We start from the raw sequence: 24,462 nt of genomic DNA, 5'->3' as shown, positions 1-24,462 counted from the left end.
ATCACGTACATGCACATGTACACTGATAGATAGTCGATAGCAGCCTCACTTCCCCTTGCGTACTTGCAGCCATCAAGTCTATGTTTTAAGCAGCATTTTAATTATAATAGAAAACATGTCACAAGCCAAAGTTCACCTGATGACTTCAGCAGCCCACTTCCCTCCAGGTCCTCTCTGGGCAGCTTCATAGTTTCCCCTGGCGTGGAAGTACTTGTCTGAATTTTTCCAGTTTGCCTCTTTCATGTATTGTTACTGATAAAGTAAATGACATATTTTTAGCACAGTGCAAAGTTTCAGAAATACACCACACTACTCAGAGCATCATTTGTAAGGTTTGAACGTTTGCTCAATGTTTCAACTTCTACTTAAAATGTAAAATGTCTGGGGAAATTCCAGATTCATTGTACCAGAGGGAAATTCCCTATGGTCCTTTCGATAAGCACAATAAACAGTAGACCACGGCTTAATGTCTCATCCTATGTAGCCTCCTTCACCAACCTCTCTCATTGGGCATTGGCATATGTTTTTTTTTTGGGGGGGGGGAGATTTGACCTGTAAATGGGGAAGTTTCACTGTGGATGATCACCTGTAAGCGTCCCACATGTCACCAGCACCCTGGATAGCCTCCCTGCCAAATTGAAATTGGCCATTGGCAAAGGTGAAAGCCAGTACAAGGCACACCACATACAGTATGAGATGCATGGTAGGTGATCCAAGGATTCCTGCACAAAACAAACAAAAAGTTGACAAAGGATTGTAGATTTTCTAATTTAAGTTAGCTCAAATTCACCAACTATGCTGTCTAATATTAGAAACAGTAACAATGTCATGTATCTCACAGAAACTATTGTTTTGACCCATACTATCTGACTCTTTTATCCCACTTATTACATTCTCTGCTGGTTGTCTACCAACTGTTTGACCAGATTTTGAACTTCATTAGGCTTTTGTTTCCAGCTGAATAACAAAGTGACACATTGAAGGTATTATAGATCTGTGAACAGGAACAATGACCAGAACTTACCCTAAACTCCCTGTATGACCTTGCAGCAGAAGTATGTCTGTAGAACTTGTTTTTACTTGGCTTTTATACCAAAAGTAGGAATAGGGGAATCCCCACATCACCAGCCAATCATGTCTGATCATGCCGCATGACTCACAGTGTATTTTTACTCTCACCTCTCAAATAAACGTACCGGTACGTTTATTTTTTTCCGCCTCAAAATCCACTCGGTACGTCCTTATTTTAGACGGTACGTTTATTTTTTTTTCAAATTGGGGCTTTCTTTACTAACCAGGGACCCCAAAAATATTGAAAGTTTGGTATTTTCTGCCCATATTTCCGCGGTATTTTGCTTAAAATTCACTATTTTTCGGACGAGGCAGCGCGGATTTCCCTGCCGCTAGCGGTATGACCCAAACATCCCAACTAGGGATGCGTACCGGTACGCCGGATCGGTGCTGGATTTGCAAAAACTTTTCGGTTCGTGTCCAAAAATAAGTGATTCGGTACTGCACTCACATATATCCTTTTTGTTTTAGACCATATTTAACCGTCCAAAAATCTTGAAATTTGCGCTGAACAAAGACGAAAACATTGCCAAACATCAAGGTCCATAGGCCGAGCTCAAACACATGCTACACACACAGTCACTCAGATCCGTAAATTCTCGATCAAAACACAGAAATTAACCACCAACCAAACAAACTAAAAAGTTACCAATACTTTTCCACTATTTTTCACCCGTAGTCAACTTGTTTTAATGTTCCAGCAACGAAAAAATCCTTCCAAAATAAAGCACAGCGTTCAATCGGCTCGAAAACATCCGCCATGTTGGATTTATCAACTCACGCCGAATCTCGCGAGAGAATGAAAATTTTCTGCAGTACCGTCATCTTTTAATAGGGGGCAGTGTCTATGACCTCCTTGGTTTCTGCAACATTGAAAATAGCACAAGTGGTGAATAAAATAAGGTATTCTACTAAGTTGGAATGTTTCTTCAAAATGTTATTTTGTAACAATGATTATAAAATAAAGTTCTTTTTTTTATTTCTTCAATTTTTATTTTCATTTATGTTTTACTTTTATTATAATCTTTGTTGATGTTGTGACACTAAGATAAAAGAAAATATGTGAAATAACATAGGAATTATTCTGTTCATTATTTATACAATTAACTGATATGGTACTCAGGCATAAATGAATAAAAAGAGCCTACCTGCTTATGACTGAAGTAGCATGGACACAGTTTACATGTCAATTTGGTATTTTTCCGGGGGGTACTTTTATTGAATTTTGAAGATTTGTCCGGGGGGTACTTTTATTCCAGGGGGTACTTCTATTTGAGAGGTGAGAGTAGAAATCAGGTTATTCACTGCTCAGGGATTTTCCACCTGTGATCATGTGATGGAAAGTCCCATTAAGCCATTGTCCCACATGGGTTAGGGAGTTAGCCTGGTATCCAGCCGTAATTATAGCTCCCGAGTCTCTTCTCTCCTCTTCGCAAATTAATTGCCAGAGAGGAAAGAAGAGACTCGGAAGCTATATTACGGCTGGATACCAGGCTATTAGGGAGTTTCCCAAGCAGCCTTTGTAACCCCTGCTTCTCCTATCGGATCAGTTAGTCCTCACTCTTAGCGAGTTGAGCTTGTCTCAGTCATGCTTGTTTATGACAATACATAATGTAACCAGTAACCCTGGAGTTGCCTTTGGGTCACACCTTGAAGTGACCTTCGGGTCTTGTTACCTGGTAACCATTATGTAAAAAAATGTTTGTATTTGCATCTGCCACATACCAAAAGACGCTGTCGTCTTTCATGTTAAACTAGCAATGAATACAGTCTGTAATACTCTCAAACATTCATTAATCAAGCCTTATGGGGATTTTGCTCACAGCTCCTCTGCCTTAACGCAAACAATGCTGAAATCTATACAACTACAAACTTGTCTGTGTGATATTTGATACTGGAAGATGGATTAAGAATTACAATGACACATCATGTAAAGGGAATATGTGGTCTTTATCTAAGGCATGTTTTTGGTGCACACACCAATTCTTACGCAACAGGGGTCCATAGTAGCGCTCAAGAAAAAAGTGACGAAGGGGCCTCAAGCATTCTGCTTTGAGTTCACATTTCTCATAATCTGATGCGAAATGGCATTTAAAACTGGCATGGCTGAAAGAAGTGATGTGTTTTGGGGCGTCTATGAGTCATGTTGCTATGCCTTGTGCGGTTATTGTAAGGTTGCTGAATGTGAATTCATTAAGCAGCTACACAGTCTATTAGATAATAACACTCCCTTTTGGAGTTAAGTATCCCTTTATTAAGTTAGTGTTGTTGTTAGTATTAGTCGGAAAAGGACTATGAATAATTATAAGCCATGATGTCATTATACACCCAGGTGGTTATAATGTTTGTCAAGTTGTTACTAGAGTGTGACCGGAGGGTAACCTCTGTTGGCAGAGTATTGTGATCAGTGGATGTGCTGAGTGTTCGCATCTGTATCAGTTTTCTCTATGTTCCGTTTGCCGCATTCATATGTAGTTTGGCATGTGGTCCGCACTCAGTTACATGATGATGCACATTGTTTTTTTCCGCGGTAGCTGTTGTTATAATTGCTGTAATAATTTCAGGTATCACCCCTACGTCTCTCTGTATTTTGGTCCAGGTCTGCGTTATTTTGGTATGTTAGGCATTGTGGTAATTGGGTATTGCCAAGCAGATGTTGTGTGATGCAGATATGGGGCTATGTAAGAACAACTGTCGCGGTAAAGCCTACTAAAGGAATCCCTAAACAGATGTTACGCTCTAGCTTCCTATCACATTGTTATAATAAACAAGTACTTTGTCCTGGTAAGCTATCAGTAATATTACGGCTTCATTTTCATTCCTGTTCTATGTTACATGTATTTGTCTGTCTTTGATTGTCCATATCATCAGTATACTATAAATTCTTGCAACTGATGCAGCAGAAACCATAAAATGATAAATACATCAAACAGTATGCTACATGTACGGTCACTTGTTTTGATTATGTTTACAGTTTCCATTATCCATCTTGTATTTTTGTGTATGTTGAACTGTGTTTTCTATTTATGTTTTTTGAGGAAAGGGATTTCTCATTAACTGTATGTGTTTGTCCCTACAGGGAAGGATCGTGTTTGGTAACCGCCTGATCCCGAGTACGTTGTGTGTGAACTGGGAGGAGGCTAAGCTGGAGTACACCACCAAGTGTGCCCACAACCCTCTGGACAAGTACACCCACTTCATCAAGGCTGAGACTGAGAATGTCAGGGTCATGCTGTCCAAGAGCCCCAAATATGAGGGAGACATGGAGGAGTGAGTGAAAGGCTTGGAATTGAAATAACCAAAGGCCCCATTCATGATGCAAAAATTCAAACATTTTTATCTGCTTGGCCTAAAAATTCTACAGCAAATGGTTCGCAAGGAGGTTTAGAAATCTGTTTAGAATCTGGAATGGAGCATTCATGATGACAACTTTGGGCATACTGAAGCATATAGAACCATTTGCATTTTTGCATCATGAACTTCCAGTGAAATGTAATTTACATTTTTTATCATTCATGTGCAAATTGGGCATTTCCTGAGAGCATCCAGTGCAGTGTACACGTATCTCTAATCCTAAAATCAACTGTGCACTCTTTGTTGGCAGAAATTAGCAAAAAGGTTGTGATGTCACAATGATATAGGAAATTTGATTTTACTGGCATGTTAAGATTACAATATGATACATATATTCTTTTACTCTCAGTACAAAGATTTCACTCTCGTTACAAAGCATATAAGCATATGAATAAGCATAAGTTGGCTCAAAAATTAAACTCATTGTAGTGAGTGTTTGCCATTGTAAAGATTTGCACAAACAGTAACTACATGTATGCCTACTGTGTTTTCCAGGCCTCCCCGCTTCATGGGAGAGGGTTTTGTAGTGCTGCAGTCTGGAGATGTCATTGTGTACTACTATTGGGATGAGCCAGGTAAGCACTGCAAATAATGGCGTTTTTCAATGCCTTAATCATAAGCCATTTGATATTAACTTTGTGTTGGATCTGTGTGTAGGCAGCAGGGAAAATTAAGGTTAACGCTTGTGACAAAAGTTGCATTGTAGTAACTATTAAACAAGTATACAATATGCAATGAAATGGTCACTCTTCAAACACGCAAATGCTGTGATTACTATAAACTCATCATTTTCATGGGGATGAAAGTTCGCAGAAGAAGTGTAAAGGAGTTTTTTGGTGACCCGTGTGTTTTAAGTTTTGGTCAAATTTAAACAATATTGCAGCACAAAAGCACATGTTTGTTGTACTATTATTTTCTGACAGAGAGTGCACTGTGAAACCCTCCACAAATATGTTCATATACATTACTTTATGCCACACACACCACACCTTGCTGATGACACCTGTATTGTGCCTATTTAGGCCGTATGAAAGACGAGATACCAGAGAGCACAAACCCATTTGACATTGACATTCCTCCTGTCTGGAGAATGGACATCAAGTGTGGGAAAGGAACAGACATCAGCTATGGGCCGTGGGTCGACAAACAGAGGTACATGTCAACAGTTGTTTATTCTTATCAGCTCTAAGAAAACGGGGAAGCCTTAGGGATTTTTTGTCTATTTTGGTGTGTGTTCAAGTTTGTTCTCTCTTGAGTTGTAATTTAAGTCTGGCAGGGTGCAAAGATTGTGCTGCCCTGCATCCAGATTTCTTCAACAGTCTGGATGGAAGTGAATGTTGGAAAGTCAAGAACTCAAAGATGGCCTGTATTTGAGAGAGGAGTATGCAGTGTGTGAAAAGGACATGGTTGTGTTATTCTTTCGTCAAGAAATTTGCAAAAACTTAAAATACTTTGCAGAGGTATCACATCTTAGATTTTTTGTTGATTACTGCATGACTTTTTCTAATATTTGTGATTGCCACTCTTGTACTGTACAGAGAGTTTCTACAGAAGTTCTTCCTGCCTGCTGACTACCAGTCCTTAGAGGTGACAGAGCCTGTCACAACAGGCCAGCTGAGGCAGTACACCAGCTTTGACATGTCCATGCACCTGCAGAACGATGCCACCATCGACATTCTCTTCTCTAAGAAAAAGGTATGTAGTACTACATAGTAGTTCAGGACGATAAGTGGTATACCTTCAAGCCTTGGGTGCACCACCAGTGGATTTTCTTAATTAAGACTCAAAGACTCAAAACTGGCCAAGGAGGCCACGCAGGTCTGACGATAGACAGATTCTTAATGCTTGTGTCAATGGGGAAAATCATCTATAAGGGACTGCCCCAAAACTGGTCACATTGGCCAAGTGTTCCTTATGTAGAGATAAGGTCACTTGTACAGGTTTGACTGTATAGAGTGTACATGCAAATGCTCTGGTTTGAGTTTATTGACTACATCAACTCTAGGCTCCATGATCTGCGAACATGATCTGCCATTCTTGAAAAATCCTCCAATGACGGAGAGAACAACCAACATTAATTACTGCCAAAAACTGTCATTGAAATTTTCCTTAGTACAGATATTGATATTTGTCTATATCTCAATATGAAATATGATTGGAACTTAAAACTGTTGATTGTTCCCCAGGAAACCAATGCTATCCACATGAATGTTGGTCGGGGTTCATGTATTGAGATGACCATCCCCTATGTGGTGGAGGAGGGTGGGTACTGTACCAAGGTTACCAGTCGGCTGCTGCACCTGGATGCCACCACCAGTCTGGAGTACAGGTCCCTACTGGAGGCAGAGACACTCGAGGTAACCTCCCTTTTCTTCCTAAATTGGATAAGAAGGGATGTTAGATCTTAAAAGCTTTTGGTGGCCCTACAGTATACTTCATGCTACTGTCCAAGAAATTGTTTTTGAACCAAAATAGTAACTAGTCAAAGGCAAAATTTTCGCGAAAATGCAGTAAGTCTTACTCGTGACCTTTGGCTTTTTGTCAATCTATTCACACAAAATAGTAAAAAAAGTTACGAAGCGTTCCTTCCCGCCTGTGTGCACCGGTAGGTATACACGATCTGCATTTTCGTCAATCCTCGCGTAAATGTTACTGAAAACTACACATGAAACCCCCCTTGGGGAAAGACCTAATAAAATATGAACAACTGACTTTTATAATGTTACAGTACTGTACACTACACAAAACATACTCAAGCATTAAGAAAGATTTTGTTTCAATTTCAGATATTTCAGATAGCCCCAATACTTACATTATATATTATGTAAACTCATACTGATGCTTTGATCAATGGCCAAAGATAGTGGATGCTGCATGTATCTGAAAGATCTGACTAATAGTATCTATAAAATCTATCCTTGGTTGCTTGAATGATTCTTAAATTGTTGTTCTCATTACCTGGATGATTCTCATAACCAAAAGTTTAACAATTTTCCAGTAATGATATTAATACTAAAGATGAACAATGTTGTTATTATCATTATTTACTTCAGATATCAATGGATGTGCACTACCCCATTGTGTGGAACCATCCCCAGCTGTGGTCCTGTGACATTGTGGCCTGTAAAACTACAGTCAACTTCATCTTTGCACACAAGTTCTTCATCATGGGTAGGTGGTTTTCATTCCAAACATGACTACACTGCCTTAAACAGTATCAGGTTGGTAACTTACTGGGTATCAAGTTTCTTTGTGCACAACCAATAGCAATTACCCGCTAGCTGTAATTCTTCTGATAGTATCCTCGGGGTAAAGACTGGTTTTCAGATGAGTTTTTATCCTACATGTATATAGTTAGTAAAAAGCACTGCCACTGGCACATGAAAATCGTGTATCATTCTATAAAAAGTATTGAAAGATACAGAAAAACGTGCAAAACACCAGACTGCCAGATGCATTTAAAACAAGCCTGTCTCCAACATTTGTACATCAGCTTGGAGATTGAATACTGTAAATGCCGAAATATTCGCGGTGGTTTATGTTTGCAGTTTTCGCGGTGACTATTTCACCGTGAACTTAAAACGACCGCAAACATTTTACCATTGTAGTAGGAGACTGCAGTCTATGGCGCTACCACAAATTTAAAACCACTCCAAATACTCCATTTTTCCACTACCGCAAATCAAATCCCCGCGAACTTAAAGGTATTTACAAGAGATCTATTTCCTTATTGTCATCACTAAGAACAACTAAAAAAGTGTGTTTAAATTCACCGTTTATTTGGTATTGTTTGAAAAGGTACCAAAGGTACACACACATTAAGCCTATAGGTCTTTGCATCAACTAAATCTGTCTCTTGTATGTTTAGATCTGATTGATGACTGGGGCAGTAAGACGGTTCCAGACATCATGGGCTTTGTGCCGTACACATGGAAGTTCAACGTGGCGCTCAAGGAGTTTGAGTTCATCCTGGTCACCAACCAGTACAACTGGATAGACTGCTCCTCCCTCAAGGACAATGAGAATGGTTTGTCCCAAATCAGAAAATAATGTTATTACAGCATTGTGCTCATTATCTTTGATATAGATTCACAGTGATGTATCAAAGTGACTTCATAGTTGATCTTGAATAGCCAGGCTTGTCTTTTATTTGACACAGTTGATAAAGTACTGAAGATGTTCTTGAATTGTACTGCATGAAATCAAATCTTCATGCACACCTTAATTTTAAAACATAGGTTACGTTGTTTTCATAAAAGTACATATGCTTTATGTATGCTTTATGTGTGCCTAGATATCTGTTTTTCCTGTAGGGTTGACAGTATCAAATACATGTGATGTAGTGTATAGAATTTTTGTCAGTAGAATTTTAAGATATATTCCGTATCCCTTTCTTGCAAATAGTTGTTCCATACAAAAGTCATTGTTGTGGCAATAAAGCTTGCATGTGTAGTTTATAGAACAATATTTCTATTGTATGATAGCAACATGTACATGTATCCCTTAAAACAGGCTTTCATATGTTTGTGGCATACTGTTAAATCAATGGGTATGATAAAACAAGAATATTATACATAATATTAATGCACATGTATATCTTTGTTGTGCATGCCAGGTAACATGGCCATAGGAGGAGAGAGAGTGGACATCTCCTTTGACCTGCCCTTCACAGATTTCCTACCTGAAACTGTCTGCATCAATTTCCTCATCCAGGTAGGTTCAACTACATGTACCTCACACTCTCACCACTTTGCTTAACCTTCTTTTTGTGGGCAAATAATAATAATTTGTCATTCTTCAAACCTTAAAGCTTACTTTATTATCAACACTATGGTTTGCCATTGCAATCGAAGCTGTCAAAACTTTTGTCCAGAAAAGCCACAAATTTCACCTTAGTTCTGCTATTAGCATTTTAGATACTGTACAAGTGCCATTTTGTGCACCAAGCTGATTAGGGTACACTTGCATAGTAAGACCATGAAAGGTTCTAATTCTCTTCTGACGACTTAAATGTAAATGGAAAAATAGCCATGTAAGTCTAAAAAAATATATAGCCATGTAAGTCTATAAAAATACAAATGTAAGTCTAAATGTGGAAATTCTTCACCTGACAGATTTATGTAATGCTTGAAGCTAGATGACTTGTGCAAAGGTTAGGTGTGACAGGTCGTCCATTGTAGTATAATTGGCTGCTGCAAATCGCCACATGTCTGCAATATGCCAGCAAAGCTAGTGTGTTATGCCAAAGGGTTGTTAATAAATATACTGGCTATGCAGATACAGGTTTTCTACCAAGATTGGGGTTGGTAATAGCAATGACCTGAATGAACCAAAGGCATGTTTCTGCACCAGGGCAAGTCTTTGGATGCACGGTTGTTTCTCCCTGAGATGGACACCACTCGGCACTGCCTCCTGTCTCTGGTCAAGAACAGCAGATACACCACAACGGCACAGGACACCGCTGACTGTGACAAAGGCTGGAGAAACATCACACACTTGGGGTAAACATTGCACATGGGCGGCCTCTATAGAACAAGGGACACTCTGTTGGTCATGTTAGAATTCAAGATATTTCTAACCTTAGATAGCAGTGAGAGTATGACTGGCATTAAACATAGTGAAAAATCAGTCATTTGAGTCTTTTGACATCCTGGATAAATATAAAACATTATTGGAAATGGATGCATATCAACAGAAATTCAAAGTGTAATTTAGTTAAAACAGAATCAGGTATAAAGTGTGAATTTCATTGCACAATTTCTTTAACGTTATGTATCATTGAATGAAATGACACATAGTAGCTTTTAATTACTAGATAATCCAAAAAAGGGACAAGATATGTAGTGGATAGTTGATAACCAATATCATTGCTCATGTACCAATAAAGGGTTAATGCCCCGGCCCGAGGTGTATATGGTGAGATCATCCCTGGTCAGGTGCGATAACCACCGAATAAACCGCCGAGTGAGCGTAGCACCGGTGTTAATTCAAAATGAATTAACACCACTGGTGTTAATTTGCACCTGCCTGGCCGGAATCGAAGTGTTACGGCGTCATAACCAACGTGGAACGGGGCCTTCTGATTGGTCCGCGGCGCCTGGCTATATGATAATGTTCATTGTAGCAGCAGCAGTAGTAGTAATATCCTGTATAATTTGATTATGCTGCTGCTGGGGTCCCTGACACAAGGGTAGACAGCTCACATGTTTTGACCAATAAGGAGATGGCTGTGTTTTGCCCAATGAAATGCCTTGTGTATTTAGATCAACGGGATAGCTCATGTGTTTTGACCAAAGAGATGACTCATTTCGTTTTGACCAATCTTGGCAATGAGATAGTTCATGTGTTTGAGCAATGAGATGGCTTATTTTGTTTTGACCAATGAGATGACTTTTGTTTTGACCAATGAGATGACTCATGAATCATGGCCAATGAGGGGCTGATGTGTCTAACAGTGTTGTTATGTTACAGTGCTGGTTGGGTGGACACGTGGCATGTACCAGCCATGTCTATGTGTCTGGGCTACACCTACCATCCCATCATGCCAGAGGAAAGTAAGGGCCACCTCCTCCCCCGCACAGGTGTGGTCACGTGCATGCCACTCAACAAGTTACCATGGCAACAAGCAGAAGGACGGCATTTTACGTTGGCATGCACTGTCTTGCACCTGTGTTGCATTTTTTGTCATTTTTGTGTTTTGATTTTGATGTTTTGATTGCTTTCTCGTTTATGATATTTGAGGAAAGGAGTGTTTTATACTAGGCATGTTTGGCTAACATTTTTTATTTTGTTTTATGATTTTCAGTCAAATCAAAAGGTAACTTTATTTCTATTCATTTTATGATTGCAATCTTCAAAATTGTCCATCTGATTTTGCTTGTCTTTGAACTTTTTTGTTCATGTATCTGCTGCAGTCTTAACTAATTAATTCAGATTTGCTTGTATTGAAAAAAACTTTGATAGTCCTAGATCTTGCATGTTGGTTTATTCTGTTTGCACATAAGTTTGCATGTGCTTGATAAGTCAAATTCCATGTACTCTAATATATTGTGAATATAACCTCTATCATGATATGTAATGCATGTGAATGGATATGAATATGTTGCCTTCTTCACTACCTTAAGGGAAATAGCTGATGCTGTGCCAAAATATGACATCCATGTTATGTTTATCATTCTCACAAGAACACATTGTCTTCTTTGGCTGCCAAACAAAGAAGTCAAATTCAAAATGTTTAATTGTATTCCATTGCAGTTCTTGTTACTTCTTACACTTGTTACCATTGTTATCTCACCCTATATGTATACAGTAACTTGAATACTGTTCCATTTTTTGGGTCAGAAAACTTGCAAATAAGACTCAGGGACACTTCAAGTTAAGCCATCTTAACCTTGATATCATATCCTTCCCCAGTGTCAGATATAGAAGAAGAGATGCTGTCGAGTCTGCGGCCGACGCCCCAGGGCACACCTGAAGTCAGTGCTAAGAGGAAAGTCAGACTGTCCCCGTCCATTGCAGACTTGGACCTGTCCAGCATCAGTCCAGACAGGATAGATGTAGAGGTTGACGTGGGACCCTCTGTTATCACCCTGTATGCCACCTTCCTCCGCATGTTCTTCAACTTTAAGGTGAGAACTGTCTCAGATATGATTTAGAGGATCAGGTAGTGTTTGAAATATAGATGGGTGTGTGAATGTTGTCGTTCAGGACCAGGGACAGGGATAGATGTGTCAATGTTGTTGTTCAGCACCAGGGACAGGGATGGATGTGTGAATGTTGTTGTTCAGCACCAGAGACAGGAATAGATGTCTGAATGTTGTTGTTCAGCACCAGGGACAGGGATAGATGTCTGAATGTTGTTGTTCAGCACCAGAGACAGGAATAGATGTCTGAATGTTGTTGTTCAGCACCAGGGACAGGGATAGATGTGTGAATGTTGTTGTTCAGTACCAGGGACAGGGATAGATGTGTGAATGTTGTTATTCAGGGACAGGGATGGATGTGTGAATGTTGTTGTTCAGTACCAGGGACAGGGATAGATGTGTGAATGTTGTTGTCATCACCTGGGACAGGGATAGATGTGTGAATGTTGTTGTTCAGCACCAGGGACAGGGATAGATGTGTGAATGTTGTTGTTCAGCACCAGGGACAGGGATAGATGTGTGAATGTTGTTGTTCAGCACCAGGGACAGGGATAGATGTGTGAATGTTGTTGTTCAGCACCAGGGACAGGGATGGAGGTGTGAATGTTGTTCAGCACCAGGGATGGGGATGGTTGTGTGGATGTTGTTCAGCACCAGGGGCAGTGAATAAATTAGTTTCCCAATACAAATGTATCAAAACTCTCACCTTTTTCTGAACCTTATGTCATCTCCAGGAAAACTACTTTGGAGCTGACATGAAGTTCACAGACTTGGCCCGACCTGGGCGAGACCCAGATAAAGTTCAGGAGGAGGGCACCACTCAACTGGAAGAGCTTCTGGCAAGCCTGGTCACGCTGCGCCCCCTGGCAGTTACTGTACAGATTGCAGTCAATGATGTCACAGCAAGAATACCTAGGGTATGACAAATTCTCCGATCAAATCATTATCGTGCTTGTAGTAGTATGAATGTTGTCAAATAGTTTTGCTGTCAATGATTGCTGTACATGCAAATGAATTTGAAATGATTTTGATTGACATGTAGCTAAATTGTAACTTAAAAAGATGCATGCGGCATTTTCTACAAGCTAGTAGTAGTGTTACGGTTCACATTTTTCACCCAAACACATTGATTGGGTCACCTCTACTCTTCTTGATTGATAAGAGTGTTGGGTTTCCTTGATATGCAGAATTTTGATATGTGAGGCTAACACCACAATATCAAACAATGTACACAGCCTTTCTGGGCTTATCTTCTAACCAAAAGGGACAAAATTAATTGCAACTGTATTGTTTCAAACTTAATAACAACATATCCTTTTTTTTTGAATAGCAATGCAGTCCCAGGGATCCACCCTGCCCAACCCTACACTTTGACAAGCTGTGTTTTGAGATGAGGAAGAACTACTATGAGACATTATTGCAGCTGCACATATCCCCCATCACAGCCTCCATCACTGACAATATCAAGGTAAGGTAGCAACCCTGCACTTCTGTAATTAGACACGAAAACACATTATAGATAACTGTTCATTCTAGAAAGTAGCTGAGGACTTACCAAAAGGTTGGCCAAGTAGATTTCTCAGGTTATGTCAGAGGAACATTATTTTTATTTTCATATAGTATTCAACCTAATGTGAGGTGCTACCAAAGCCATTTTGTTGTAGTTGTTACTGTAACAGTTGCTATTGTAGTTGATGTCAACAATGAATGGTAAGTTCTGACTCAATTTTTGTGTAGGATTACCTACATCACAGTCATTGATATTAGTGTTTATGATATATTATAAAATTAAGAAAATACAAACAATGGCTGTACACATGTGATTACTTTTTTGTTATACATGTACATTTTTCTTTACAGCTGTCTAAAGAAGCAAAAAGTTGAACTGATACATTGCATACATTAGTCATTTTGTAGATGTAGTTAAATGCCTCATTCTTCAGTACTTCACACATGTAACCAGGACCCATACTTAGCTTGGAGGAGGATAGACATGTTTTGTTTTTTTTCAACCTTTATTTAACCTTGGTACATCTTCAGCCTTAGCCGTTTTTCAAGATTTCAAGGGTGGAGGAGATCAGAGGTCTAAATACAATTATGTAGTACACAAAAGATACAATTCAACGTTCCATTAAAGCTCTTTCATTCATTCTCACAGAGACCCATGTCTGAGGCGCACCTGAAGGATGGCCAGCTGCACCTGTCAGGGTTACAGATGCGGGGACACGCCATGTTCTCCGACAAGGACCGTCCGCTGGGCAGCGACACGTTAGAGTACGCCTGGCTCGTACAACTACAGCTGGGAGAAATCAGCGGCAAGATCACCCCTCCTCACGTAAGGGGCTCTAGATCTTTCCTTTCATTTTCACAGACCTTTCCCTCCATCAAAATTTATTTATACAAGTTGTAAATCAAAGTGTGTTTGTTTTGTACAGTAGGTACAAGCTGCCTAAAACCAAACAGTAAGGTAATCGTTTACTCACTTTGAAATTAACTCCTACTCTTGTTGATAAGTGTTTGGGAAACCTCAATGCGTACATGTTTGTATATTAAACTTTTAAGATTAATATTGTATCAGACAAGCCTGCTTAAGAAGAGCAGAGGAAAAATTATGGTTTATTTAGTAAGGGAAAAACATTTGATATTCGAACATTCATAAAATTTAACATCCTTCATTTTGCAACTTTAAGATGGGTAGGTAACTTTTCATGCCCCGACAAGCAAATAAAAAACTGTTACAATATGATTCTCTGATAAGGACAAAGAATAATACCCAATACCCTGATACCAATGACATGTCCCTATATAATGTTCTCGCTGATACCGAATGCATTGTTTTCCATAGATTGAGACTATTGTTGATGTCTTGGAGACTGCGTTGTTCCTGTTTGACGCCAGTGAGTCGGACTTCATGCGCCCGCTACCGTACGAGTTCTGCCAACACGACAACCCCCAGCCCAGCTGTCCACACAAGGACGACTACCCCTTCCCCTGCCCTACCGAGTTCCTGGTCAAGTACAAGATGTTAACCCTGGAGGTTCAGAAGGTGGACCTGTTTGTGGTAGAGAGTGGGTGTGCATGCCAGCTTCAGGTAAGGCTGATTTTTTTTGGCATGTAGCATGCATAGTCCAGTAGTTAGCAGCCCTGTCTCTTGAACTAGAAGCTAGGTGGGACCGCGTGGCGCAATCTGCAGCATGTTTGACTCAGGTCTAGAAGGTCCTGAGTTCGAACCCCGCCGTGTCGCCAATCTTGTGCCCTTGGGAAAGGCCCTTTACACAACTTTCCTCTCTTCACTCAAGTGAAAAAAAATGATTCTATAGGCTACAAAGGTCTTCAGCAAGTTGAAGTTGGTAGCCTCAAAACGAAAGAAAAGAAGAAGAAAGGTGTGATGGGTCGTTCAGCGTGATATAACCAGCTGCTGCTGCACCGCGTGCCTGTGAAGCTGGTGTGTTATGCTGAATGGCAGTAATACCCGCTATATAGATACAATAGATACAGAAGCCTAGGTCCATCCCAGCTTTACTTTTTGCAGTGGGATCTTTAATGTGCTCATTGAATGTCTGGTATAGAAATTGTAAAATGACTTAAAAATAAAAGCTAAGTATAACTTTGATCCTTGAAAGTTGGAGAGTTAAATATGCCATAGCTGCACTTCAGAGCAACCAGCATTTCTACTTTGTTGGAATGTTTATGGAACGTTTTGCTTGTTACCTCCATGAAAAATGTTTTGCTTGTTACCTCCATGAAAAACAGTTTTTGTTCTGTGTGATTGGTTGTCTTAGAGGATGTGAAACAAAAGACGGTGTATCTTGAGATTGGTTGGTTTGTCCCACAGGCTGGCAGGAAAACGCATTAGATAGGATTTAGTAAAAAAATTCACAGTATTGAATAATGCAAGAAATTTGTTTTGAGGTCTTCACTTTATTGTTTGAAGCTTTTCTGTATTTTTTTCTCCGACAGACGAGCTCCCTCCACATCTCCAACTGTAACCTCCACAGTCCTAAGGTAAAGGAAGGCATCACCGTGGCCATCCCAGAGCTGCAGCTTCATCAGTACATCACTCAGACCTCACCCTCTACCTTCAACCATTCTGCCCCCCCACCGGGGAGACTGGGAGGGGCCAGCCCCACACCCCAGCCCCTCTGGTTAGAGGCAGGCAGTTTCTCACTGGGACCCATCCATACGGAGGTTGCCCTGGCCATTGAATGTCTGGAACTGCAGCAAGCTCAGGATGACTTTCTTAGGAACCATGACAAGAAGTATCAGAGGTACCTACTAGTAGTCAGACACTTTCATTTACTTGCATTCTTCACGTTACCTAAGCAGTAAAGTATCCAAAAGAAGGCAGGACTTTGCTGATAAAACTCCTTTTAACATTTAAAGGACCACTTTGAACTCTACTTATTTTAAAGAATGATCAAGAAAAAGCTTTTCTAAGGATATTGAATTTTAAAAAAATGCAAAATGTGTACAGTTCCTAAAAATCTCATTGATTTGAAACAGATCTTCTAAGTTTATCTGTCACAAAAGCAGTCCCAGTAATACACAATTACCGGTATAACTAAAATTCCCAAGTTTTTGGCCTAATGTTGGTTAGGTAAGACTATGAAGACAAAAACCATTATGTCTTATGGCATGTGTTGATATGTTTTTAGCTTAGTAAAACATATCTTGTTGATACTCAACAAGGTGCAGTATCAGGAGTAAGAACAAAATTTTGTTCAAAGACCTGCTACATGTACAAGTTATGTACCTATTTCCATAGAGGGTAATACAACTATTAAAAGTTTCTACAAAATGTTACAAATGTATGTCTTGACTATTTCTTGCCCAGACTATGGTTCCTGTGGTCTCCTGAAGAGATGGGTCTGACCAGGGATGTCATCAGCAAGTGTGGTTGCCATGGCGGCTGCATCTTCTTCATCTCCTGGCAGGAACCAATCACACAGGAGAACAGGGAGGCATTCAGACATCAAGTAAGTAGTGGGCCTAGTCTGGCTGTTAGCAATCCTTCCTCTGAACCAAGTGGTTGGGAGTTCAAATCCCAGTTGAAGTCACTCACCAGTAACATGCATGGCACTTAGAAGAGTTGCAGTCATTAGGATGGGACTAAGCCATGGTCCACAGACCATTGACAAGTGCTTTTCAAAAAGAGCAAGGGGAATTTCCCTGTGCAATGAACTTTTGATAACTGTACACAGTATGTACATGTAACGCTAGTTCACCTTTATTCGTTGGGTAACCTCTATCCGTTGCTTTTAAAAACAGAGTATTTGGGGATATCACGTCAACGGACATTGGTTTCAAATTACAATATTTTCAGTATATTGCAGTTTAAACTACCACCCATCGGCTTGATATGCCTAAATACCCTGTTTTGAAAAACAACAGATATATGTTACCCAATGGATAAAGGTGAACTAGCGTTACATGTATTTTCTCTCATGACCAGTGGAAGATAATAGTTTAGTTCTTCAATGAGCTTACCTGGTTTTATTTTACTTTCAGTTTCAAATAAGAACTTTGAAAACCGTTAACAGCTTGTCAAAATTTACTTGCATGTGCATACTGGCTATAGTTGACAGTTGAAAGTTGGTGCTATGTTTGTCTAATTATGTACATGTCTGTATCTTCCATCAAGGCACCAAAGTATGGAGAAAGCTTGTTTGAGCCCGGCATCCCGGCTCTTTGTCGCAACAGCCGCTGGAGGGCCTCCTACCGAGACTTTGACCTCAGGCTGGACAGTAGTAAGTCTGGTAGGAGATCAGAAGACACTTTGTCCACTACCAAGGAACTGAACTCCTCCTCTGAGACTGTCAAGGCTACCCCGAGTACAAGAATATCTACCTGTACTTCAAGCTCAACTACTACCACATTAAAGGGTGGTTCAGTGTCTGAGCCAGGTTTGTCTGCTGTTTTGTGTATCAGGGATTCTTAAGTGTATTGTTACATTCATTCGTGAAATTCTTGCAGTGGATTTATGGACATGAGTACGGTTGCCACAATAACTCCTTCGCTGCAAACCTAAAACTGGTGTTTCCATGATTACTATACTGTATGTTGCTATACAGCTGCCACAAACTTAAACCTCCAAGAAACACTGAGGACCATATTCTGCACATATAAGGGCATTTACAGCTACTGTGTATGTTTATTTGCTTGCCTAAAACCTGGTATCCAAACCTATTATTATATTTATACCTGCTACATTTTTATACTCCCTTTTGGCTAGTTTGTTTGAGAATCTGATAGAAAAAAAAATTCTGAATTGTATTGGAGCATGGTAAATGTTATTGTTTTGGATGTAGCGTCTTGCCCATTTCTTGATCAAAGCTGGATTCTCAGTAAAATCATTGTCATTTTCCAGTGTTATAACCACCGATTTTACACCCTTTCTACACTTCAGGAACTCCTGTAGATGACCAGTACCCCCTCCTACTGCATCACCAGGCCGATGTGGTCAGCCCTGTCAGTCCACAGGAGACGGACCCTCTCCTCATCCAGCCAATCACCAGAGGCCGCCTTGGTAGTGACAAGAGCCAGGTCACCACCGCCACGGACAAGTCCAGTAGCCAGACCAGCGTCCACTTCGCTTCCGAGCATTCCTACATCGCGGACAACACCAGCTCCCTTCCCCGGAGCGTTCAACGAGCGGGCTCCAAGCAGTCAGTGCAGAGCGACCAGCCCTTGTACCGGAGCCAGCACACGCTGACGTCCGGTAGCTCCATGGTGTCCGTCGAGTCGTTCTACTCTGCCGACGAGGAACTGGGGAGCGCCACGAGCGAAGAGGTGTTCAGCGGACGGGACATCCGGCAGCTGCACGCGGCCACCCGCTCGGTGAAGAGCACCCCCACCCTGCACCAGCGGAGCATCTCCGTGGCTTCCAACCAGTCCTTCCTGTCGGCAGTGTCCACGCAGGAAGACCTCGTCGACTTCGACATCAGCGAGGATGTCTCCGTGGTAAACATGCCGATAACGGCAGATGGAGACCTGATGGCGCTATACGCAAAGCACCTGACGCAGTGCGAAGCCATGAACTGGAACCCGGCACAGGCTGCCACCAAACCAGCTGTTGTAGAAGAGGATTTCGGGATGAGGAGGACCAATCGTTTGAAGACAAGTTGGAGTGAAGGCCCTCCCACAATTCCAATCTTCAACACACTGAACAGTGGGATCTCTTCTACAACAGGTCAGGAAAATAACATCAGATCATATCTTTAGTCTAAGTCTTATGAAGCTTTCTATATTGTTACAATTACAGTGTAATCGTATTAAACTTGTTTGATACTAAAGTGGACTTGATATTATGAATGGGTATGTCATATTCTTGTCACACTAGTGTCAAAATATATGTAGCTGTTAATTGTCATAGTTCCCTTCAGATTAGATGGCAGTGAGTCTATTTTATGTGAATAGAAAATTCAATCTCATTCTTTTCTATTCCTTTCTCTGCGAAGGTCATGCTCAACTTAACAGCCATGTCTTTGTGTTCTATACAATTGTTCTTTTATCTATTATATAGAATAAATATTATGTCTTACCTAATAAGTTTGGTTTGGTTTGGTTTTGAGTGGTTTAAGTGAACTCTCTGAGTTAGATTCAAATCTCTGTTGTTTCCCATCTCCAGTGGTCTATAAGGATGAAGTTGAGGGGCTTCAGGGAGGAGAATCGTGTGATCAGTCATTTGACAAGTCCAGACAGGAGTCATATGAAGAGGACTGTCCAGCAACAGGAACCGGTCAGTACTGGTAGCAGTGTCAACTTGTTTTTTTTTTAAGTGCTTCAAAACAAGCTTTTCATTGAGATCATGAGGGAGGAGAAAGATACAGATGACATGATCAAAGTGATAATATACCTACAATGGTATACATAATGTGGGATATTTATACAATTGAATGTACGTGTAGATGTATATGTCACAGGGCTCGAAATACTACCTGCATATGCAGGTTAGTGCAGGTAAAATTGGAGCTGTGCAGGTATTTCTGGTGTCTACCTGCACCTAACGTGCACTGGTCCATGTACTGGGTTTTATACATAAATGTCCAATCTGTACATTGTAGGTGTGTATGGATTGTTATTGCTAGTGTAGGACATTAGCTGCATTGACTTTTACCACTTATGAAATATAAAAGACTAAATTGCAATGGTTCCTGAACAATCTTAGTATGATCCATTCTTCCTAAATGCAGAGTGGTGTAGGTAAGATTTTGTGTGGTGCAGGTAATATTCAATGTAACCTGCACCAGTGCAGGTATGGAGAAAAAAGGATTTTAAGGCCCTGTGTCAGATGATAACATTAAAAGTTTCTTAATTTTTTTTTCACAGGAGACACTTTAGAAGACCATGTGTCTAAGACTGGAGCCATTGTGAAGGTGAAGGGTTCCATCAACATCCTGCTGTCTCCTCTGGCTCTGGAGGCCACCGAACGGTCAGTATCTTTGTATCTTAATGTAACCACTGTACATTGTGTATCTGAGACTTTGAATAACAAACTTCTTTACTCAATACCAAAGAGTAACATTATTTGGTGTCACATTTCTCAGGGCAATTATGACTGATATTACCTTGTCATTGTACATCATGTAACTCTTAACTGTTCAAATACTTACCAATGAAATTATTCATGGACAGGGACATTTGGACTTTGCATTTGGGACCACATTGTAAATATTTTCCATGAAGCTTCCTGTACATAATGTATATACATTACGTTTTGTGACCGCATCTGAACTGTGAGCAGCGACACCTGTCCTGTAGTACAATGTGAACCAGTCAGAATCGCCCTGAAGAAATTGACAGTCACCGAAACATCAGTGAGAATGAAGCATTGTCAGTTTTGTAAAAAGAGTCTCTTTATTCTGTAAACTCATCCTCCTAACCCAGGCTAGTGGAAGCCGCTAGACCACAGCCACCAGTTTTCCTTAATGTTTATGAACATACAGTACATGAACCATGTTTGCTACAAATCATTGTGTTGAATTGATTTTCGTGACCCAGGCTAGTGGAAGCTGCCACCCCACAGCCAACAGTTTTCCTGTTGTGAATGTTTATGAATGTAGATGAACGATGTTCCCTACAAATCATTACACAGTATGTTGAATTGGTTGATTTACTGTAAACTCATCCTCCTGACCCAGGCTAGTGGAAGCTGCCACCCCACAGCTGCAGACCATGCATGCCTCAGTCCTGGTGGATAAACTGCACAGCAAGTGTCTTAGGGAGGTGCAGTGTCAGAACAGGCTGTCTGCGGAGGGGAGGGCGGCAGAGAACGGGAACGGAGACGAAGGGTCGGGCATCCCCACCAGTAAGACTTCCAGTCTACAGATCCTGGTCTCAGTGGCAAGGGTGAGGCAGTAATCATTCTTTGTTCATCATTGCATACATCAAGTGTAGTTAAAATGCTAAATTAAAGTAAATATATATATAATTTAGTATAACATGCTAAGCTCTTACTAATAAGATATGTATTTTGTGTAGCTCCTCTACCAGCAACTGTGGAAGTGTATACCACTTCCCCTTGGAACAGAGGCATTATTATTACAACAGGACATGTTACATGTTACAGACAGTAACAGTTGCTATTACATCTAAATGTCGGAGAAATGGTTGCTGTTGAGCTCAATTATGCTCAATTGTTGAAATTGCTCCAAAGTATTGTGGCATATTTAAAAAGCTATGATTCGACTTCAGTAAATATTATTTTAAGTTGAAAGGTCCCCAAACCAAATGAAACATGTACTGTATGTACATGTATGTAATATGGTGTGTTAGAAGTCAGGGTTGTAAGGTTTCTAGAATTTAGTTCTTAGCACCTTAAAGTTTATACTTTCCTTATCACACGTGTTGTTTGTACCTGCAATTAGCCCTTGGGCATGAACTTGCACTAAACATATTTATTCTTAACAAAAACATGATATTTCATGTTCCTCTAGATCAACATCTCCATCCTACAAGCCTCGGTGGCTGGCGCCAAGTCAGACCTGTACCTGCAGGGCCCGTGTGCTTCCCTGGCTGTCCTGTCCCTGGACTCCATCACCTGCCAGCTGCTGCACTACAGCCAGTCGTTAAAGGCTGGGGACGATGAAGACATACCACCAGACAAGGAGGTTCCCGAGAAGAAGAAAAGGAAGAAGGATAAATACAGGTATTGAAGAGGGCTTCCTTGATTTCAATTCTAGACTTAAGTTCATTGTCTAAACTTGCTAACTTCCTTAACATACTTGTACCTGTTCTTAGGAATGCATACAATAAAGACAATGACTTCGGTACCATTTAGTTCTGCTGCAATACCCCTACAAGCCCCTAGTGGGCTCGAATTCGTACTTGTCCTTTGTTCTGCTGACACCTACTGACATAACAAATGCTATACACTGATACAGATCCTTACTTGGCTTCTTGAGTATCAACTTGAAGCTTGTTATGCATAGATCAATTCCCTAGGGATGCATTGGCGCAGTTTTTAGGCTATTATCAACTCAATCTCAGTCAGTAAATATATTGTCAATTCTGGTCCTGACGCATCGCCAAAAATTTAAAAACCAATCAGGCTTCAATCTTTCTAACTTCCAGTAGCCAGGTTGGTAGTGATGGTGTGGACAGCATGCGTGTGAGAGAGATCCAGAAGGAGGAGGGGGCAGCCTACATCCACCTGGACAGGATCCACGGGCAGCTCAGGTGTCTGTCTCCCTCCAACACTGAGGTCTGCACCTTCACAGCCATCCCTCCTGACAAGTCCAAGGTAAGACATTAAGACTTTATGGTCTGTGCATCGTAGGGCTCTCAACACTGTACAGAAACAATAATTACATGTACCCTATTTCCATGCACAAAGTAAAGAGCTTACCAAGCTTTTTCAAACATCCCTCTGATCTTTCTCAAGTTGAAATGACCCAAAGTATCGCCTGCTCAAAGGCAGTCGGTATCGGCCCCTGTCTTGGTCTTGGGATGGTTGGTGAAGATCAGAAGACCAGCTTGTTGGCAAGCAAACTACTTTGTGTATTGATATAGCATATAGCATCTTTTTTATGTTCATCACAACATTCATTGGATTATATGATAATTAATTATTGATAAGACCCATCTTTTCCCCTTAGGTAATGTTTTTGGTGCAGCCTGGAATCCAGTCAGTCAGGACGAGCCATGAGAGCCTGGCAGAGGAAGCCAGAGATACACTTCACCAAGAGACCTGCTCCCCGATGGTGGCCATCCAGGGTGGCTGGATCATGTTTGAGTGCGGCCTAGAAGACATCACCATCCGCGGCGGCAGGAGGATCGGTTTCGAGGAAGCCGAGAACGGTCCCGACTTCCCCGGGAAGTCTGCCTCCTCCACCGTGCCCCCAGGGGAACAGACGACGGATTCGACGGAAACGATCGACTCGACAAAAACAGTGTGTAACAGCGACAGTTTCAGCTCCCACAGATGGAGGTCGCTAGATGAGATAGAGAATGGACAGGAGGAGAATGTTGCTGAGCTGAAGGGTGATGCCAGTAATGCTGTGGTGTCCCTCTCTAACGTCTGGCTCAACTTTGCCTCGCCGTCATCTGCAGCACAGCACAGGCAGACTGAGGATATAAGGTAAGGAACAATCCTATCTTTACAATAATAACCAGCATGGAAAATAAGTGCAAAACCTTAGGCCAAAAACAACCCTATGTAGCCTCTTCAAGTGACCCCATGACCTGGATTAATAACTTAGTTATACCACCTCTGAACTCTACTCGGTACCGGTATACTGGGAATACTGGGTTAAGGGACCAAGGAACTCTACTTCCTGCCACATCCTAGAAAGTCTGACACTACAGTGTTTTCCCACTCACTTCCAGCCACTAGTACTCAACATACAAAGTGTATTAAAATAAGAATGGACATACTCAACAATAGACTTTTGTAAAAAGACAGGTTTGATGGTATCTTCCTTGTATGGAGTGACTAGTATATACTAGGTACAATTATCTCCTTTCATCGTGTATTCCCCAGCACCTTGGACTACACCCTCCTGACGACTGTGGCCCCCACCATCTGTGCCTGGCTGTCCCCAGCAGACCAGCTCAAACAGGCGCTGCACGACCTGGCTCACGGATACAGACACAGGACCTTCGCTGTCATCGGCTGTATCATGACAGACGCGCTGGAGTTCCAGGGGCTTCACATGTCCCCAAAGGTCAGGCCGAGTCAAAAGTTAAACTGTAAATGCATTTAAGTTCGGGGGGATTTGATTTCGCGGTAGCGGGGAAAAGCCATGCACTGTATTCACTTGCTGCCGTGGAAAAATGTTCGCGGTGGTTTTAAATTCGTGATGAAGCGGCCACCACAAAAACCGCAAGCATTAAACCAGTACTCTCTCTAGCTGTCACATGTCGGAAAAATTCAGTGGCTGACACATGGTGGGAA

General features: G+C 41.1%; 1 protein-coding gene and 1 long non-coding RNA gene across 2 annotated transcripts in view; one reads left to right on the top strand and one right to left on the bottom strand.

The window, feature by feature from the left end:
- The window catches only part of LOC118420084 (transmembrane protein KIAA1109-like), an 81,070-nt gene that overhangs the window by 9,497 nt on the left and 47,111 nt on the right, over positions 1-24,462 (top strand). Inside the window, exons 7-33 of the mRNA XM_035826788.1 lie at positions 4,151-4,341; positions 4,921-5,000; positions 5,448-5,577; positions 5,964-6,120; positions 6,612-6,782; positions 7,479-7,596; positions 8,294-8,452; positions 9,041-9,138; positions 9,778-9,926; positions 10,897-11,006; positions 11,231-11,242; positions 11,839-12,053; positions 12,803-12,985; positions 13,399-13,536; positions 14,227-14,403; positions 14,914-15,159; positions 16,029-16,336; positions 16,903-17,044; positions 17,710-17,971; positions 18,475-19,257; positions 19,696-19,806; positions 20,397-20,499; positions 21,209-21,416; positions 22,004-22,215; positions 22,641-22,809; positions 23,165-23,646; positions 24,049-24,232. Of these exons, the coding sequence (XP_035682681.1) occupies positions 4,151-4,341; positions 4,921-5,000; positions 5,448-5,577; positions 5,964-6,120; positions 6,612-6,782; positions 7,479-7,596; positions 8,294-8,452; positions 9,041-9,138; positions 9,778-9,926; positions 10,897-11,006; positions 11,231-11,242; positions 11,839-12,053; positions 12,803-12,985; positions 13,399-13,536; positions 14,227-14,403; positions 14,914-15,159; positions 16,029-16,336; positions 16,903-17,044; positions 17,710-17,971; positions 18,475-19,257; positions 19,696-19,806; positions 20,397-20,499; positions 21,209-21,416; positions 22,004-22,215; positions 22,641-22,809; positions 23,165-23,646; positions 24,049-24,232 (5,298 nt within the window). The remainder of the gene's footprint in view (positions 1-4,150; positions 4,342-4,920; positions 5,001-5,447; positions 5,578-5,963; positions 6,121-6,611; positions 6,783-7,478; positions 7,597-8,293; positions 8,453-9,040; positions 9,139-9,777; positions 9,927-10,896; positions 11,007-11,230; positions 11,243-11,838; positions 12,054-12,802; positions 12,986-13,398; positions 13,537-14,226; positions 14,404-14,913; positions 15,160-16,028; positions 16,337-16,902; positions 17,045-17,709; positions 17,972-18,474; positions 19,258-19,695; positions 19,807-20,396; positions 20,500-21,208; positions 21,417-22,003; positions 22,216-22,640; positions 22,810-23,164; positions 23,647-24,048; positions 24,233-24,462) is intronic.
- LOC118418973 lies at positions 591-1,104 on the bottom strand. The gene is made up of 2 exons (XR_004831571.1): positions 1,025-1,104; positions 591-722 (listed from the first exon to the last, which is right to left on the bottom strand). It is a non-coding gene; the product is annotated as an uncharacterized LOC118418973 (long non-coding RNA).

This window comes from Branchiostoma floridae, chromosome 7 (assembly GCF_000003815.2).
Source record: "Branchiostoma floridae strain S238N-H82 chromosome 7, Bfl_VNyyK, whole genome shotgun sequence".
Classification (NCBI taxonomy): Eukaryota; Metazoa; Chordata; class Leptocardii; order Amphioxiformes; family Branchiostomatidae; genus Branchiostoma; species Branchiostoma floridae.
The sequence above is the reverse complement of the archived record's forward strand: the minus strand, read 5'-3'. Positions and strand labels throughout refer to the sequence as shown.